General features: G+C 39.4%; 1 protein-coding gene across 2 annotated transcripts in view; it reads left to right on the plus strand.

Moving 5' to 3' along the window:
* MYLK4 (myosin light chain kinase family member 4) overlaps positions 1-20,387 on the plus strand; it is a 92,213-nt gene that overhangs the window by 45,065 nt on the left and 26,761 nt on the right. For both annotated transcript variants that reach the window (XM_017828739.1, XM_017828740.1), the window contains 6 exons: positions 14,514-14,580; positions 15,077-15,267; positions 15,412-15,767; positions 16,623-16,642; positions 19,353-19,458; positions 20,292-20,385. In XM_017828739.1, the coding sequence (XP_017684228.1) occupies positions 14,514-14,580; positions 15,077-15,267; positions 15,412-15,767; positions 16,623-16,642; positions 19,353-19,458; positions 20,292-20,385 (834 nt within the window). The remainder of the gene's footprint in view (positions 1-14,513; positions 14,581-15,076; positions 15,268-15,411; positions 15,768-16,622; positions 16,643-19,352; positions 19,459-20,291; positions 20,386-20,387) is intronic.

Here is a 20,387-nt window from a genome sequence, read left to right on the forward strand (position 1 = left end):
GAGCTTCCTGAGCCTAGAAAGCAAGCTGATGTTAGTTTTCTTTCTTTTATTCCTATTTCTAGCCCCTACACAGCAGTTCTCTCTTCCACTTCAGATTCAGACAGAACTGCTAACATGTACTGATGAGTTTTTAATGAAGCATTTTTATACTGTGCTTTCTACGTTTTCAGTGTCCGGCATTCTTGTATGTCATGGTATAATATTAAATCAATAGGACTTTACCGATGATACTTGATTATAGGATCTTACCTCACAGAGCTTAAAATTTTTATTAGTGTTTATAGTACTGGTTTGAGGTATTTCACATAACATGTCCCTGGGCAACTGTTAGGAGAGATTTAAATGTTTAACATATGTGGCTATGCACACTAGTATAACACATGATTTTACCATTGCTATCTGTATGTGCTTTTCTTTTTTCTTTTAATAAGTTCTTGCTTTTACAAAATGTTCCTCTTGGAGAGAATTCTTGTGACTGACAGGCTTTGCCTATGAAATCCCCCAGAGCAGGAGTCCTAGATGAGTGGGTGGCAAGGTCTAATAAACCTTTCACCTTTTTTTTTGTGCAGGGAGGGCAGAGGACAGGTGAAAGTTCACCATGAACTCCTGCAGGGATGTTTCATCCAAGCTAAATGGCTCTTCCAGCCTGGCCATTTTACAGACATGAGAACACCTCTTCTGGATATTCGTGTCCTACAGGGGCTTCTGCAGATACAAACCTATTAGGAGGGTTTAGTTCATGTTTCTGACAGAGATAAACAGAAGAAGCCAAAAGGGTTCAAGCATAATTACTCTGCTGGAACTGATGTGCTATTCTTTGCTTTGGTATTACTTTGTCTTTTTTTAAATGCTGTCCTTTATATTATTCTTTCCATGAAATAGGGATCTCTAAACTCCTTGTCTTTTTGTTTGTTTGTTTCTTTCTTTCTTTTGTATCCCGTTTCCTATTTTAAAATAATTGAACCTTAATCTGCTCAGTGAATATGCTGTGCACAATGACACATGATGGTCACCTCTTGGTAATGTCTGTTATGTAAAGAGATTTCGATCCATGTTTTAGCGTCATGCATGAACACAGTTCACCTTTCATTTGCAGTAACATGCTGATCTCATAAGGTGACAAATGTACTGATGAACTTTTTTCCTTTATTAACCTGCAGTAACCAGAGAACAAGCTCCTGAATTAGCTTATCCTTGTCAACACTGACTACATGTTGAGTCATAAATGATTGTGGGAGAATGCCTTTGGAAGCTTTTGAAAACCTCAGCTATGATTGTTTCTAAAAGACATGTTTGGCACCTAAAATTAAGAGAAGACCATGCAATTTTGAAAAGCTATTTAGTGTTTTAGATATTCAGAACTCACTATGTGCCTTACCTAATTATCTCTCAGGCTCCCCATTTAAAGGATGGAGAAACTAAGATTGGCAAAAGAAATAGTTGACTGGGATCACAAAAGAAGCTCTTTATCCTTTGAATAGAGCAGCAGTCTGGATGTTTTTCAACCAAAACATGGCTTTATGTGTTTATTTCTATAAGAGGTATGGCACAAGTGCAGACTGACCTATGTGTGGTCAATCTGTGACTGTCATTTGTCCAAGTTAGCCTTTTCTTTGTATTTCAGAGGCAGCCTGTCTCCATCAAGCTGATCCATACTGATTTGCTTTTTGGTCATGTGGAGTATAGTTGACTTAAGATGAGAAGTAGTTCTGGTTTTATTCTTTCTTTTTAATTCTGTTTTTATTTTTCTAACCAAGATGAGAGGTGTTCAGCAATTCAGACCTACACTTAAATAAACTGTTTAAGTCAGACCTACATTTAAATAAACTGTCTGAGTTATGAATACTAATCACTGGTTTTGAGACCTTTACTGTCAGGCAAACAAAGAAAAGAGCTGAGTCTCTATCAAATGTTCTATTTTGGTATTATATGACCTCATGATAGTGAGACATAAAAGCCTCTTCATTTGTGGCAAATTAGCACAGTCTTGATAAATACAGAAGTACACGAAGATACTGGCTATGAAGTTAATTGCTTGTGTATAGCTAGCTATGTGGTAGCTGAGACATAGGATGGATAAAAAGGCTCTGAATTTTTTTTCAAATATTTGCTTTGCAGTGTCTCCTTCTTATTTTACTTTCTTTCTTGTATTTGTTTTTTAACCACTCTATTGACTTCCTGCCTGGCATAACAGGCTTTTCATGGAATAGAAGTTTTCATCTGAAAAGTTTACCTTGAAATATAGCAATTTCAAGCAGCCACATTTGAGTTCCCTGTAAGGACCCTTATTCTCTTCAGAGCAGGGATCACATTACGTACTAGGCTTTTGAAAAGCAACAACACCGCTGCCAAAGTGTTCCTACCCTTAAAGACTTCTCACGTATCGTGTAGCCTTTTTGCTGTCAAATGCCATTCGAGTGCAAATAGTTCAGTCCCTGCTAGGGCTAAAGTCACTGAACCGAGTCAATTTAGGATATGCATCTCCATATTCACATCATTTGGAAACAGATAGATATATATATATATATGTAAAAAAAAGAATAGACGAAAGACATTTTTCTTCCTAAATAATTTGGGTTTCTCTTCCCTCTGTTTTAGTTAAATATATGAGAGTAGTTTATAAATTAGTTGAGCTGGAGTTACCAAACTTGGCTGTATATCTGAGCAGCCTGGATGGGAAGCCTTTGCAACTGACAAGCAGCTGATCATCAGGGCGTTTCCTTCCCATACCCAAACCAGCAAGGCAGACCTGTGGTCAACAACTTGGCCAAAATATTTGATCCAAACACTTTGCAAAACCAAGGGCCTGATACTGGAATGGAACCTCCTCAAATTCTTCGTGTTGAAAGCAGTGATGTCAGCACATCTGAAAGTTTTAACATCATGGATATGAAGTTTTCCTTACTTGAACAGAAAATTGATAAGCTGTTGACTCTGCAAGAGAATGTTCTTAAGAAGCTTAACAGTGTTTCTCAAGAAATATGTTGCATTGAAAAAGACATTGAGATGGTAAAGGTGGAAACATCAGAACCTGGATCAAGGATGGAAAGAAACAAAAAACTGAGAAGTAATGAAATGAAGAGACTTTGCCTTAAAATGAAAAAATCTCTTTGTGATATAAACAAGAATGCAGAGCAGCAGGTTAAAAGACTAGATGGACTTGAACAAAGTGTTTCTGGACTACAGAAACTTGTAGGGCCTCTGGTTGAGAAGGTGAAAACATTAATAATTCATAATTCAAGCGTAAAACACCATGTTCCAAAACGTAAAGTTTTCAGGGTAGGTGATTATAGAAAAGGAGTTGGAAATCCCTTTAGGATGCACATTTTCTCGGAGACAACAGCTGGTGACCTGCTCAAGAAGAAAAATGAAAAGGTGAGCCCAGGTTTGTGTTTCATCTTGTCAAGGATCATTGCAAGCTACGGATATGTTCTGCTATATATTCAGCTTTTTCATTTTGTTGGTATTTAAGAGACCTTCATTTTTTTCTAATTATTTCTTTGCAGTTGTAAAACCTAACTAGGGGTCACTGACATGGGTGACAAAGATTGACATAGACTTCAGGAGTCTTGGGTTCTGGCCATGCATTTTACTATGATCTTCTCTGGATTTATAATTATCTGGGGGGAATCAAGTTGCAGCAGTAATGTTATGTGTTCTGGGGTCTAGAGATTAGTGAAACTGGTAAAAATCCTCCTTGGGTCAGGAAATGTACATATGTTTGTCCTTTATTTCAAAGAACATCTTAAGTGTGCTGTTCCAATCTGGTATTTCTGCTGACATTGGTGAGGACTAGGAGACTTCTAAACTGGGATCTGAGGTAGGGTTACTGTAACTGGAGCTGCAGCTTGTGTAAACTTCCCTGGGTAAAAAATGCCTGTGTCACCATAATGGGAGTTTCATCATGTTCTTTACAGTTCAGATTAAAACCACCAAAAATCTCTTGAAAGTCTCCGTTGACTATAATATGCTCTTGTAAGGTAGTTTGAGTATTCTTTGTTTGGTAAAGAAAATTAAGGAATTTCTTGTGAACAAAGTACGTCGGTATTTAATTAACCTACAGTGAACCAAAAAGGTTGCCCTTCATATTTTGTTCTGTTTTGCCTTACTTTTTTTTCTCTCAAAAAAGTCACATTCAGGTCACATTGGTTCATTTAAAGAATGGTTCTTGAGATTGTTTTTCTAAAAGCAAAGAAGCATTTGAGCCATCAAAGGAAACTATAAAAATAGCAGTCAGTGCTGAGTAGCAGCATAGAAGCATCTTATAAAGCTCTGTCAACTGAACTGGGTGATCTGCCACTATGTAAGGATATAAGTTGTTCATCCCTGTTTCCTGAACATGATTATCTGAAGGGAAAAATTGCTTCCTTGCCCAGGAAGATTGACAACAAAAATGGTCATTACAGGCCCTTCTTGAATATCAGGCTGGACTGGTTTCAACAAAGAAGTTTCAAAAAAAGAGAGGTTTTCTTGTTTTGTACCATTACTTTGATTAGAAAAGATTACTTATTTTGATCATCTGAGTTTAGGACTTCTTTTACTTTTCAAAGCATCAATGAAAACATCTGTTTTAAAAGCCCTATCAGAGTGAGACCCACAGGTCACCTCTGTAATGCGGCTGTCAATGCAGTTTGTGGTAGAGCTCTACATATCTTGGTGAAATTACATATTCATCTAAACTACTTATAAATGTAAACTGAAACAGGCCTGGCATGTTAATGAACTGGCAGCTCCTGGAGACCAGAGTAGATGTGAAGCTCTCTGTACTAGAAATGCAGGGTCAGGGGAAAGGAGGGGATCTTGCAGGCTTTACTGGTGAGTTTGTGGGAGCCAATGGGTGTAGTGGAAGAGGCACGTCAAAGGAGGAGGTTGTGCTTCTTGCAGACCAGAGGGGAGCCAAGATGGCAGAGGTTCAGGTGCCCCATGGAGAGTTCAGAGCTATAAAAGGCACGGAAGTAGAGGCAAGGGGACTTGAACATGACAGAAGCAGAGGCTACTCACAAGGACCCAAAAAGGACAGGAGCAAGTGGAGTCACTGTCTTTTTCCAACAGCAGCTACACTTGTAATCCCTTCCCTGATTCATTTTATTTAGGCAAACTCTCAGCGATGTTGAGTGGACTTGGTAGGAACTTGTCTCACATGTGCTTAGGAAGGGCGGCACAAGCACGTCTGGAAGCATGCTGGTGATATTATTACATTGTTTATATTTTGTTTATTTTATGAGATAGCATACATATGTTTGCTTGTCATTACCTCCTCTGTGCATTTGATTTATTAGAAAAGGGCCATCATAAAATTATCAAGCTATCCCATGAAGAACAGCTGGCTTTAGTAAACACTTAGTCATCTTGGGTTTAAGTAAAAACAGACTTGAAGTCATCCCTGCATTAAGAGTAATGGAACCGTGGTATGATATCCTTCAGTAGAGATTGCTGAGCTTGGTTGTCGGCTTAGTAGCAGAAAGTGCATGCCAGCATTCAGGGCAAACAGACTATCCTCTGGGTGAGGGGATAGGAACAGCATCCCTGAGCAAGTTAGTCAAAAGACTGGTCCATGAGATGCTGTGAAGCTGGTTGCTTGTGCCTCTTCTTGACATGAACTGGATTTACAAGTGATGTTTTATATAGTTGTGATTAAAGTAAAAAGAAAAGCAAAAGAATAGAGAAATAGGGGGTCTCACTCCTGCAGAGTTTTACACCTGAAAGGTACCACTGATTCCTGGTGACATAGCAATTTACCTGATTGTGCAGATATCAATCTTTATTTCTCACAATCTCCACTCCTGACTAATCCCCACCTAATGACAATTGAGAATAATGCTGACCCTGCAGAAGTGCAAGCTTCCAGGCAGTAAGAACAACATCTCTTGTATCCTCGGTGGACTTTGTATGGCAACATGAGCAACTCTTCAATCATTTTAGACATATACAGAATTCTGTTCCTGTGCAGCCATCAACAAGGCAATCCGTTCACTACAGTTAATTCAGAAGGACAGTACCCACTTCTATGCACTGCGGGAGATGGTCAGATGTTTTGGATGATGTGCCTGTTTGTCATCCACCCTGCCCCACTATGAGCAAATGCCATCTCTTAGTTCTAATAGCTGAACTGTCTGTCAAATATTTGTTTTTCCCCAGTCTGGTTCTGCAAAATAATCCAATCATTCTTATGAATGAATTACTAGTAGGTGGTGGTGCAAGAGCTGGCCACGGGTACAACTGGATAAGGCAATGAATTGTGTTTACATACTGCTTAATCTCCTGCCTTTCCATTCTTCCTTCTCTAGAAAGGTGCTGCACTTTGCTTAATGTAGTATTGTTTTCTAATTTTTTCTAGCTCTCTCTTTTTACAGAACCGGATTTAGTAGAGAGCTTTGGAAGAGGCATAACAACGGGGAGGGAAAAGGGAGAATGAGAGGTAAAGAAGGGGTGATAAGCAGCTGGGATGTGTAATCTCTTTTCTGGCTTCAGCAGCAACTGAAACAGTTTCCTCATCACAAGCTCCACAGGCACATTTTGTGTCCTTGCAAAATATAGGGTTTGCTCTCTTCTGAAGCAAATTTCTGCTTTCCTGCCTTTTACTGCCATCCTGAAATACCTCCACTGCCTCATACAGGAGTTTAGTTTATTTCTGGTTTGGGTTGGAGTTATAATATTGTGTAGCCTGGAGACACTTCATGCTTTGTCGATGCTGCCAAATGTCTCCCAGCTGTTTTCCACTGAGTGCAGCATGACCCTATCACCACATGGCTGAGAGTAGTAGCATGTATTACTTGTCGTTTTAAGTTATTTTGTTGCTATTACCACCCAGGGAAATCAGCAGTTCTACAATAAGGGTCTTTAAAAGTCTTGAGGTTTTCCTCAAATTCACCTTTTTAAGTAGTCTGTGATAATCCTGTTTCAAAATGATTCTTTAACTCCATTTTCAGTCCTATTTCTTCCACTTATAAAGAAAGAGGGTAAAATAATACTTCATTTATTTCCTCCAAATTAAACAGTTCAGAGATTCTGTACTATTAAACTGCAAATACTCACCTGGAGAGTCAGAAAGTCAATTTTGTTGCCATCATAAAACAGTGTTGAACTTCCTGCAGTTGCCTGCAGGTGTCTGTAACTTTGGTTTCCTGACATTTCTACTGGCTTTGCTGTAGGACTAACAACTATTAGCAGTTTGGGGCTGTTTTCCACGCTAAAGACACTTCACCAGTGGGAGCTGTGTTTTCTGCTTGAACCCTCCTGTCTCTCCACTGCAATTGCAGCTCATGGGCTGCTTTGGTAGGAGCTCACAATGAAACTGCTGTTTGCCACATGTGTTTTAAGATCCATTCAGCCTCAGTATATAACAGTTCTTCTGATTCCTTCATTTTGCCTACAAATACTAACAGGTCCCTTATGCATTATTTAAATTCTCTTCAGATTGGCCATGTTCTGTGTATTTTTCATCTTCCTGCCAAATAGGCAGGAATTGTTTCTTTTTTTTATTTTATTTTTCTTTTTTTAACATCTGTTTGCCAGAGTTTCTGCTGCATTTGGTGGTTTTAGGGGTAGAGGCTTTCTGCAGAATCTCAGCTGATAGTTGTCTTTTGCTTGGGCAATGCAGCTTGTCAGCACTGTCAGGTGCCATTATACTCCAGAATGCTCTTCTTCCCCTCAGGACTGATCCTTTACCTAAATATGTTCTTGGTAGAAGTATTTCAGTTTTTGAGTGATCTATAATACATTAGAGTTATAATTCTTCTTCTGAATGTCTATAAAACTGGTGTGTTTTCTCAGGACAATGTTTTCATCTTGTTTTGCCCCATTTTCTCCCTTACTGACAACCCTAAGAGTTTTTTCACGCCCTTCCAATTCAGAATAGTGTTGAATTTTGTTTTCATTTATCTTCAGAACTTGCTGTGTGCTGTACAGTATCCCATGCATAGGATCGTGCCCTGGGCACTGTTGTTGTGGTTTTGCTCTCTCTACAAATCTGAGGAATGTGTGAAATCAAAGCAGGTACAGCTGATTTCTAAATACCTGCGTGCCACATCAGATGTCTTGTGGGCATGACGTTAATGCCTATGTGTTAGAGTGACCATTTTAGGAATCTAACACAACTCCTTTGCAAAACTCGGGAGACCTCATGATGAAGATCAAGATCTGGTAAGTGCAGGAAAGCAATGCAAGACAGGTCATCAGAGGTTAGTCTTGTAAAAGCAGAAATTTCCTCAAAGAGGTGAGAGAGAGGTAGGAAGTATTTGCTCAGGGAATAAGTATTTGTCCACTGCAGTCATCTAAGATTCACCTTTTGTAATCAGATATCCTAGCTATGTAGGCAGTTTTCTGGTGATGACTCCTCTTAGCCCCAATCAGAAATAGTAGGGGTACCATGCTTGACTACTTTCTCTGGTAGGAGAGCTGGGTTGCAATTAAATGTGGGGTCTCCACCACACTGACTTTTAATGACAACAGTGGCTGCTCTGGAACACAACTAGTTTTGTGCCATCCTAGCAGCACCCTGGGTTTTGCATACATGTGCAGCAGTGAGGATGAGTGGTGATGGGTGGCTGGGCAGCAGCCCCAACAGAGCCTGGAAAGAGTCCCACCACATTCCATTCGCTGGGTTCTGCATGGTGAGAAACCATAGTTTGCAGAACTGTATTATGGCAAGATATCCCGGTTTTGTGTAAGGTCTAATCACCATTCATTTATCAAAATGAAGGAGAAGATCTGCCTATAAAGGGGAAATAAAAAAATCCCAGGTCTTTCCCCTCCACCCAAACCCCCTTCCTGTTAAATGAAGTGCATTAATAGGAAACCTGCATTTCTGGAGTACAATTATAAGTGAGTCATCAAAGCTCTAGGGGATAATTTCTTAAGTTCACAACCCTTTGGATGGAAATCTCCCAACTATGATTTCTCCAAAACAGATTAGGAAGGGCAGCTCAAAAAGTCTGAAGATATTTGCCATTCGTGTCATTGCAAGCTTAGTTCAGCTAAGTTAGTAAAGCTGAGAAACATCCTCTTTACGGTGGGAATACTTAACTGATATTGTAGCAAAAAAAAATTACTGGAATAGTTTGACAAATGGGTGGTTTATGCCCACAGTTAAAAAGATCTGCCAATGATTTGGTTTTCAAGATGGATTTTTTTGCTCCTTTCTTACACTGTGAGAATAGTGGAACCCACTTTGGAAGATGACCCATTTAATAGTAATGGAGAAAAGGCGAAGAACAGCACCTGGAAAATTTCGGGGTTATGGCACAGGTGCATATGAGGCACACATGCTCCCTATCAGTCATCACATGTGTATGGACATTGAGCAGTATAGAGAAGGGAGAGATGTTTGGCTGTCCAATGTGTTGGTAAGACAAGCAGCCGAATTCTTCACTGGTTGTGCTTGCCTGACATTGCCTCCGGTTTGTTCAGATGAGAAATCCAAAAATGATATTAATCGGTTGATTTGATTTCCCAAATGCAGGGATAGGACGTGTCAAAGCCAGGTAATGCTGAATGCTCTGGTCTTAGTGGGTGTATTGGTAGCCTCAGATTTGTTGGTGGTTATTATAGGCCTTTGTGTATTCCAGAGACATTGCAATTATACCAATCAATTGGAGTTAAAAATCTACCTCCAAAGCTCTTCTTGTGCTTAATACTGCCTCTGTTAAATGACAGTGACTAGACCTCAAGGCAAAAGTAAAGATGTTTAAAATCTAACTGTTACTGTTAGTGCAATATATTGCGTCTTCGTTGAGGCCATGGGCTCTATCAGGAGCCTGGTTGCATGAAAGCCTTTTCTACTCTTCAGTGTAAGATCCCCTGTTTTGAAAAGAATGGCTTGTCAGGAGGAAGCATCTGTTTGAAACAGGACAGGCATTGCTTCTCCAGCACAGCAGCTGGGAAGTCAGCAAACTGAAGTAGGGAATGGACAAGGCTTTGGCTTCACTGATCCGCAGCTTCTCCCCTAGGATGGTGTTGTTCTGAGGGATTTTTCACAAGCAGACGTTGTTATTTCATTACCAATGTATTTTTAAGGCAGCAGGTCACACAGAAATTCGCTTGTATTTCCTATTGGGAGAATCATGATTCTCGTGGCTCAGAGCTTATTTTGTCTGTGTGATTAGAGTATATTTGTGGTTTGAGTCTGGTTTTTACAGAAGAATGCTTTATTTATCTACTTCAAGGAGCTCTATAAAAATCATGGAAGAGTCAAAACCTTTGCCTGAAGGTGCCAGCAGTTGTTGTAGTGTAGCAAAAAAATAATGACATGGAAATGGATGTACTGCCTGCCAGTAAAAGCAGAATTCCCATGTGTACGCTTTCTAGCATTTATAAGTTTGTATCAGAAATACTTTCACTGAATATTTTACATTGCTGGGGGGAAAAGGAATGTGTATTGAAGGGGAACAGAAAAGGGCAGGAGGGGATGAATTCCAGCTTTGAGAGACAGCACAGGAGGCATCACCGTGCATGTGGTTGCCCCAAGGTCTCTGTGGTATGTGATGAATTCTCCTGTGTACTGATGAGGAGATGCTGGGAGCATTCACAGTACAGTGCTCAGGTGGCAAAGCCCATGGCTGACTTCTGGCTGTTAGGGAAATTCAATAATTACAAATCTCAAGAAACTTAATCATAACTTAATCATTTTGATAAATGAATGGTGATTGGACCTTACACGAAACCAGGATATCTTGCCATAATACAGTCCTGCAAACTATCAAGAATATGAAAAAGCGACACTGAGTTAAAATGTGGGTTAGGCATATGCAAAGGTTTGTGGCAGGTGGAAGTTGAGAATAATTTATTGATATAAAATGAAATCACAGAATCAACTAGGTTGGAAAAGACCTCTGAGATCATCAAGTCCAACCTTTGACCAAACACCACGTTGTCAACTAGGCCATGACACTAAGTGCTACATCCAATCTCTTCCTAAACACCTCCAGGGACAGCAACTCCACCACCTCCCTGGGCAGCCCATTCCATTGCCCAGTCACTCTCTCTGTAAAGAACTTCTTCCTAATGTCTAACCTAAACCTCCCCTGGCACATCTTAAGGCTGTGCCATCTTGTCCTACAGCTGGTTGCCTGGGAGAAGAGACCAACCCACACCTGACTACAGCCTCCTTTCAGGTAGTTGTAGAGAGTGATAGGGTCTCCCGTCTCTCCTCTTCTCCGGGCTAAACAACCCATGCTTCCTTAGTGTGATGGGGTGATAAAGGATGGGTGATAAAGGATGTCTAACTAAATGGTTGAGACTGCTTCATGAGGCCATTAATTACAAAAATTTTTGCAGTAGGAAAAAAAAAGAATCAAAGAGTTTTATTAGGTGAATAAAAAAATTTGAAAGTTAGCTAAAAAAACATTCCAAGGGTAGGACTGCTACAGTATAAAGAAAGAATTTAACTACGTAGAGCTCATTAAAAAGGAGTCAGATGTCTATAAAACATTAATTTCTTGCTGCATTTGAAATTTCTGTTAGAATATATTATATTTGTGCATATAATTGCTTATGGCTTAATTTCTGCAGGTTTCTAAAGTCAATTTAAATAATTTCCAAAAGGGATTTTTTTCCATTGGTCTACACTGAAGTTTCAGCTTCTGGGCTATCTCACATTATTCTATATCATCACCTGGGCTTTTATTCTATCTCTATTACTTAGATTCTAGCAATACTTTGTATGAAAGACTATGTTTAAGTCTGGAAAATGTATTTTTGAAGATGCAGTAACAAATTGTGTAGATACAGACACATTTTTGCTTTGGTATACATTACAAGGTCACAATGCAAGCTTTTATATTTAACCTTTTGTGAAATGAAAATGAAAAATTAATTGAAAGCTTTTGGCTTGTGTGAATAGGAAAAATGACTGCACTACCATTAACCCAATTGTGCATATTCAAGTCATTAAGAAAGGAGAAAAAATAACATGGAGGCATATTTTCCACTAAGGAATATTAATTCCTTTAGTTTTAGAAAATACAGACTGGAAATAGTCACATGTCACCAAAGTTCAGGAAGAATAATACATCAATAAATAAAATATTATTAGAGATAAAGTTTAAAAGATCCTTAAGAAAGAACTGCTGAGGGAAGACGAGTAGTACGAGGTATACTCAGGTGGGGTAGATGCAATTAACAAACCACATGACCTTTCAGCTGAGATTTTCAGAAGAGTGTCAAAGCTTTTGGGACCAATGGGCTCTCAGAGCAGCTACCTGGGATCGGACTTCACACATGTCCCTGAAAAACTACAAGGAGAACTACAAGGAGGTCTTTGTACCTCCTGTGGCTGGGATGGGGAGGATACGTGGATAAGTTGACTTCTGTCAGCTCCAGAGAACCCAGTGAACCCCTACCCTTTACAGGGGAGAAATAATGAGCAAAATTTCTTGGGTTTATTGCCAGGTCAAGATTTGACAAGTTGAAGTCACATGTTACTGCAAATAGCTAAACATGTAGAAGACTTGGATGTTCATGTTTAAATTATTCATGTGTCTACAGATATCTAGTCCTTATATTTGTATTTCTTATTCTAGTGCGCTATTGCCCCTGCATTTATTGCACATTGATTCTGAAGAATACCAGTAAATGTTTCATTTGTATTCTTTTTTTCCCCCCTCATTTAAATTAGTATGAGCTCCTCGTCTGCTGTTAAAATGTAAGAGATCAGAAGTGGTGCTTGAATAAACATTATAGTATTTCATGTAATGCCCTGGCAGTCTCAGGTATTCAGCACCATCCAGTGTTCCTTCTACTTGACAGATTTTCAAAAGCTGGCTTCTGTATTTCACACCTGCAAACTACAGCAAAATTTAGTAGGAAGCGCTGTGTGTCTGCAATTAATTTTGAATGCAGAAGTGAAATCTGGCCCTATGCATCAAAGGGCTTGGAGGCCATTTCTCTGATTATTTGCTCAGCTGACTGTGTTTGATCAGAGCTGATGTCCTCAGTGATCTGGTGAGACTGACGTACTTACAGGAATCTGAGTGCATTACTAATTGCAGTCACATTGCAGAATAAATAAGTCTGAGTTTTCCCCCCCTTTTTTTTTGGTGCCTTTCGCCATTAAAATAGCAAAATGAGCATTGGTTGATTCCCTGTGATCCATCTGGAATAATTACATTTACATTTAAGTTCTGTGGGAACAAGGCTCTGATTTATATTTCAAGAGTACTTACCTAGTTGTATTGAGGCCTTTTTCATTTTGTGGCCTGCAACCTCCTGGGACCAACTGCATCCCAAATAATTGTCAGTCTCAGATCTTACGGTCATATTACAGTTTCCTTGTCCCTTGCAGATCAAGATTTTCTGAAAAAGTTTTGTTGAAATCCTTCATGCAGTTACATCCAGTTTTTCCTCAACTCTTTTTTGCTTCTCATGGAATTTCCTTTCCCTTGAACTCTGTTTATAGTGGATACACATTGCTTTGATTTCATGCCTATTTTCTATATAGCCTGATGACGTTAAAATAAAATAAAAAAAAAAGTATAAGAAGTGCAGAGGGCTTACCAGAACAAATGTTTAGTAATAGAACTGGTTCATGCCCAGAGTACAATATGACTAAGCTGTGGGACTAATCATTTGATTAAGACACTCAAAATTAAGTTCCTGACTCTGTATATTTTGTTGGGATACACATAACACTGCTGTAGCTGGCAGTTCCTCTTGAAAATATTTGGAGGTATCTGCATTTTTCACACCTTGTGGATCTATTAATGATAATGTTAGTGCCAGTTTCATAGTACTGTGGGAAGAAGAAGGCAGGTGAAAAAGGAGCACCAAGCGACAGCAGAGACCATGGTCACCACCCTACTAACAAGTCTGGGAGTGGCAAGTGAAGAAACAGCACACAGCGTAAGAATATGAGTAAATATCCACAACAGGAATAGGAGTAAATATCCACAAAGGTAACTGAAAGAGCAGAGGTTTTAAGAGGACCTGAATTGGTATGAAGCGCCTCTAGATGTCACTGCAACATTGTAAAGTGTAGGTAAGAGAAGGCTACAAAGCTGAAGTTATGTCTTGTATGCTCCAATTCCTGGTTACTGTCTCAGTCAGCCCATAATAAATTGTTGCATCATTAAAAAAGTCGTTACCAGATGTTGATTAACAGCAAGAAACTTTTTGATATCTGTCATTAAGACTGTTACCGAAGATTTTACTAGAATATTAAATATTCCGAGCTTTGGTTTAACCTGGATTTTAACAGCAAAAGCTACTGCAGGGCAACAGCTCATTTCAGGATGTTTCTTTCTTTTAGTCTCTGAGGTTCAGTCCTGATTTTTTCTGGGCTGTTTTTATGCCAACACTGATGCTGATCACAACTGAGATAATTTCTCTTGCTTTACACTGGTACCAATTCAATCAGCTTGGTAGTGATTATAATAAGGACCGTCATTTATAGGAAATGTGTGAATTACAACTCAGAGTATTTGTATTTGACCCAAAAAAATCAGGTTGCAATTTCATGAGGACCAATACCATATGTAAACTGTATACATTGAGTAATATATCAATTGCCTTTTCCACAGGTCATCAAAGAAAAGTTACATTTGAATGAAACAGAAACAAAAGAAAAGAAGCCACCAGATTCAACAGGTTGGACTATTTTTTCTCTGATTGGATTCTAGTTCCTAAGAAATAGCACAAAACTAGCCGTTATGTTCCTGAGCAGCTCCAGTGAAGTTGTTTGAGTTACATGTGTGCTCAACAGCATGAGTGAAAATTGTTGAAGCGACATCAATCAACTTTTCACATGCCTGTGCACAGGGTCTCAAACTCAAGCTCAAAAAAGTGCTTTACCTTTCTTGAGTTCATTAACCTTGACTTGGCTGACAATAATTTTGAGTGACAAAAACATTTTCTAGTGCTGTGTGTCAAAGGAAGCATTTGTGACCCATGACATCTCTGTTTTGAATAAGTAGTCTGCTCTTGCTTAGGAGGCACTTGAACTGACCTCGACAGTGGAAGAGAAAAGCAAATGCCTAGTTCCAAATGCAACTAAATTTATGCTAAGTGTGCAGCCCTACTTTAATGTTGTTACTGACTATCAGAAAACCACTGACAGATTCCTTTGTAATCTCTTCACTTACAGAGGGGGCCATCCAAGAGAGCCAGTCCTGCTCTGAAGAAGAAGTTGATAAGCTCAATGAGGAAAATGCCAAGAGGGAAAGTTCTGTTCTGCTTGAAGTGGATCCTCCCAGATTTCATACTGAAGGATCAGAGAAGGAAGAAGAAAGTTTGGCTTTCGAAAGTTATTACGAACATAGGAGAAACTCTGTTCAGGAAGAACAGAGTATAGAAGAATATAGGAGAAACTCTGTCCAGGAAGAACAGAATATAGAAGAATATAGGAGAAACTCTGTTCAGGAAGAACAGAATATAGAAGAATATAGGAGAAACTCTGTTCAGGAAGAACANTCTGTTCAGGAAGAACAGAATATAGAAGAATATAGGAGAAACTCTGTTCAGGAAGAACAGAATATAGAAGAATATAGGAGAAACTCTGTTCAGGAGTCATTTGCTCCAGCAAAACAGCAGGAAAAAGATGCTGTTGATGATGCTTGTCAAAGGCTAACTGTGCAAGAGATAGAGAGTGAGCCTCCAACAGATGAGGAGAGGAAGGAGGAACATCAGGTGCCTGGAGATGAACAACAAGAGGAGAGGGAGAATGAAGAGGTGGGAAATGCTGATAAGAGTGAAAAAAGTGTTGAGGAACCACCAGCTCCTTCCCAAAAGGAAGATGAGGCAGAACAAAGCCATGATCAAGAGATACCAGAGGGAAGGTAAGGCCTGAAGCTTATACTGCACATTCTTAAGAGACTCATGCTTTAGAAAAATGTGTCATTCAAGTTTCAAGTCAAAGTGGCTGGTTAATATAAATATTGTTGAAAATTTAGCCCAGTGCAGAAGTGAAAAATATGTTTATCTCTCTGAGTGAAATTATACTCTTAAAACAGACAGTCAAACAATCCATTCCATACATGGAATTAGCAGTGTGCTTTGGTTGTTTGCTTGGGTAATATTAAGAACATGGGTATTATGTTACTCTATTCTTTATCTCTGAGGAGAATGCTCCCATTTTTCAGTTTATATACTGCAGTGTCTTATAACATATGAGCAAAATAAGGTTAGATTAGACCACTGGGAATTAGGCCATTGCCAACTGGGAATTAACTTACTGCAAAATGTAGTAACTTAAGGGATAATATACCAGTGTCAAACTTGAAACTTGGCCCAGACAATTAAACTGATAAATTTATTTACTGTAATTCTTTCTTTGCTACATTGTATGTAGCCCTTCAGGGATAAACAGGTTTAAGCTCTCAGGAACCTATATGAACATAGTTAAATTCCAATACTCTCCCCTTGTTTTAAAGGTGAGATTGACAGCCAAATGTTAAGTTTAGAAGATCTCAGGTGAGAATTTCAGTAATTGAGAAATATTTTGCTGACGTGATTAATTTAGGGGCCATTTTTATTTCTCAGAGTGAATATTAAACCAGTTTATTTTACACCATGAAACAAAATAACGTAATGTTATTTGAATGCAATGTATGTGTAGGCATTTTTCACCTGTGTTTCTAAATTTGCTCTGCTTTAAGTGTATCCTGCACTAATGCCATGTTTTGTCCTTGCAGGTGTAAAAGCTGCGAAAAAGGTACAGGAAATTATAGTTCAATACTGAGCAGACCTGCCAATTTGAGCATAGCGGTAGCAGTAAGCATTGAGTGAATGATGAAGGTCTAATCAAAGATGATAACAAAAAGAGCAGGATAGTTGCAGAAAGCGCTGATGACATATTTAAAACTATAAAAAGCTCCTAAAGGAAGTATCTTAAAGGCAAAACATTTAATTCCATGGGTATTAAGGTGATGAACAGAGAGAGATATCTGTAGAAGAGAATTATTTCGTGATTGTAATTGGTAGGGGAAAAAGATGTGCATGGTAGCTCTGGCAGGAAACAGTTGTTCATGGACCAGTTCTGCTTGCTTCAATCTTAGAGGGTTCTGTTCTGTCAGAAATTACACACAATTAATTTGCTTCTGCCACAACTACTCCACTAATACTATCCTCTCTCCCTCTTCTTTTAACAAAAGAGCTAAGACTCCGAACTATAAAGTGGAGGGAGAAATTATATCATGCGTGGCAAAATTGGTTGACCTGTGGAAGTGCTGAAACTGTGTGTTAGCAGGGAATCTGCAGTGCTCTGGATGTAACCTGAAAAACCAGCTTGCTTATATTTGTACCATTGTAGTGTGAAGTGAGAACAACTACAACCTATAAAGAAATACACACTTTTGTGTGGAAGCCTGAGTGATGCTGTTGAACAGTCAGATAAATGGTGCTCAGGCACCGAACTCTGAAGCATGCTCACCATGCTGAGGCAGAGATTTCTAATATTAGATCTCTGGCTTGAGAATTTCAGTCCCTATTCCTGTATGTGAAATTGTGGCACATGAGGAGGGGGCCTGAAAGATTTGAAGCTATTTGTGTGTGCATGTGCATGCATAGGACTCAGAATGAATTTCTTTGCTTTGGAAATGGGGGGAAAGTGTGGAAGGGAAACATTTGTTACATGTTTGTGCTAGGTTTGTGTAGCAGGAAACAGGAGATAGTGTACTAAAACTTTAAAATTTATAAACTGTCCTGAGCTCTGGCAAATTGTTAGGGATGGCATTAAGGTTAGAGTGTCTCTGCTGGAACATCTTTGATCTGTAATAGGAGGTCATTCTTGAATAGGGAGAAATCCCCTCTGGTTTTCAGGAAAAGAAAAATAGAAATTCTGTCGCTAGGAATGTCTTGAAGGCAAAAACTTACGTAGTTTTAAAAAGCAGACTGACCTCTTTAAAAGAACATTTCCTTGCCCAAAGTTGGGTAGTGGTTTGGAGCTGAACTTTTATAAAGACATTTTCTTCTGTCACTTACATTCTGGAGCCCTTGGAATTTGTGTTGTTAGAGTCAAATTCTGCCTTAGGGTAGAGGTTTTCTTGGCATTCTGTGGGTCTTGGTAAGACACAAAGACCCATACTTATGGTTGTGCAATTCAAACTCTGCAGAATCCCAAGTAGGTGGCAAACTTCCAGAAGCCCCAGCTTTTCACAATTCCTTGACCATGAACTAACTTCCTGACCATGTAAGTTATTAATACTGTCAAAAAAAAAATCTAGGTACACAGCTGGTGTCCAGGAAAAATGGACATTCACTGTGAATAAGGACAATCTACCGCTACATTAATGACCAAAGTGTTCCTGCCAGCTACATGCTGTCATGGGGTTTTTTGTTTGTGTTTTTGATCCTTTTCACTGGAGTAATGGATGGTTTTAAAATTGCTCAACAAGCCTCACACAAAAAGGAGCTGACATTCCAAACCAGAGAGCTCATGTGGAAACGCTGGGGCTGTAGCCCTCCCAAACAGTTGAAGAAGTATTTGTCACCTTGGTCAGCCAAAGGTCACTCTTGGGAATATCAATCAAATGAAAAACAACGTGGGTATGAAATTGAAGTCACAACAGCCTGCAAAAAGTCCAAATTAGGCATGGAGGGCTGGTCTCCAGCAGGGATTTTGACATCAGGATGGCAGAAAGGTCCAGCATGTGGAGGTCCAGACAATAACACCAGAGACTTGCTGAAACTCCATAGCTGCTGCAGTGTGATGTCAGGAACACATCCCTTCTCTGTGCTCCTCCTTACCTTTTATCTGTCATCCTTTTTGAAGGACAAAAATTCCTCAGAGCACCGTGTGTCAGTTACCATGTGTTCTACCATACCAGATCCGGAGCCATACTGGAAACCCTAAATGCTATCTGCTAGGGCAAAACTTCCCCATGTGCATAAACTCTAAAAGTGATTTTTAAAGGTGATGACCACACTGCAGAAAAAGACAAGTTGTGTCAATCAGTAGAGAAGAGGATTCTTCACTGTGAATGGCAAAAGCTGGGTCTGGAGGAGAGTTCAGTTTCTTTTCCTACCCCACTGGAGAGTTACAGTACATGCTCACCTATTAACAGTACCTGAGGAGGAAAAGAATATTTAAAAAAATCAGAGATAACGGTGAGTTGCTGAGGCCCTTTGTGGGCACGAAGCTACACTGATACAGCCTAGTGGTCCTACTGTTGTGCAGAATATGATAACTTAATAAAGGAGTCCTTGTCTTAGTGTAGCTCCCAAACAACAACCTTTTTTCTGAGCCAGAGCTTCTGAAATAAACCCCTTCTTAAATAACAGAGAAAGACTTATCTATAAAGGTTACAGTAAGTGTATTCGGTTCTTAAATGAACTTATCTGGGCAAAAAAGGAAATAAAATATGAGACAGACAAGCACTGCATGTGACCACTCATATGCTATCTGTCTGTTTTTATTTTTGTAGATGATATTCCTACTCCACCAGCACCATTTGATCACCGGATTGTCTCAGCCAAAAGGGTGGGGATCAACAATTATTATAATGTCAATGAGGATGAAATTCTGGGAGGGTAAGTCAGACAAAGCAAATCAACTTGGAAAGCAAGGCATAAATTTACAACCAAGCAGCTTGCGAGGTGAATGGAGGCAACATGCCCCACTAGATCCAAAGTCATGGAAGTCTTTATAGAGGGATGAAAAGAGGAGGCTGATTTTAGTGTGAGTGAATTTTGGCTAACTATTTGGCACCAGCAGACTTGACCTGTGTTTGATATTGTTCTAGGTCAGCAAGATGCCCTCAGGGTTTATGACAGGGCTCCTAAGATGCTGTAATACTTTACCTCACATTACAGCCAGCAGAACATAGAGACATGTTGTAGTCTTCTTTCTCTCAGTGGGTCTCATCCCCAAAAACACATGCATTTTCAGATAGATTAGCAGGTTAATCTGGCAGGCCATGTAATTCCTTGATCTCTCATGCTGACATTGTTTAGGATAGAGGGATATTGTAATTTTTGATGGCAGCGTGCTCTTGGGTAAGGCTTTGGTTCTTCATGGAATCACAACCCTCCCATGGAGGAGAATGATGCGATGGAGAGAGGCAGATTGTGCATGAGTCGTTATCCTTAGAGTATGTTGACTACTCTGGGATTAGTCATTGCTTGTTATGAGGTGAGTATAGTGAATCATATAAGTGCGATATACCAGACAGAACAGTGTGTGACTTTTGGTGTGCCTAAATAAATAGTAGCAAGTATAATCTACACAACAAAATAGCAACAATAGAGCAATTGAAATGCAATCCAGAAGGGAGAGGATAATTTATGTTGTTCATATTGCAGTTTACATTCAGAGTTGACACCAGTACCACTGGATGATTTTTTTTTCTCCTCCTTTTCTCTAGAGGGCGATTTGGGCAAGTGCACAAATGTGAAGAGAAAGCAACAGGTCTCAAGCTAGCAGCCAAAATTATAAAAGCAAAAGGTCCAAAACAGAAGGT

The sequence above is a fragment of the Lepidothrix coronata genome, unplaced genomic scaffold, assembly GCF_001604755.1.
Source record: "Lepidothrix coronata isolate B3197 unplaced genomic scaffold, Lepidothrix_coronata-1.0 Scaffold152, whole genome shotgun sequence".
NCBI classification, from domain to species: domain Eukaryota; kingdom Metazoa; phylum Chordata; class Aves; order Passeriformes; family Pipridae; genus Lepidothrix; species Lepidothrix coronata.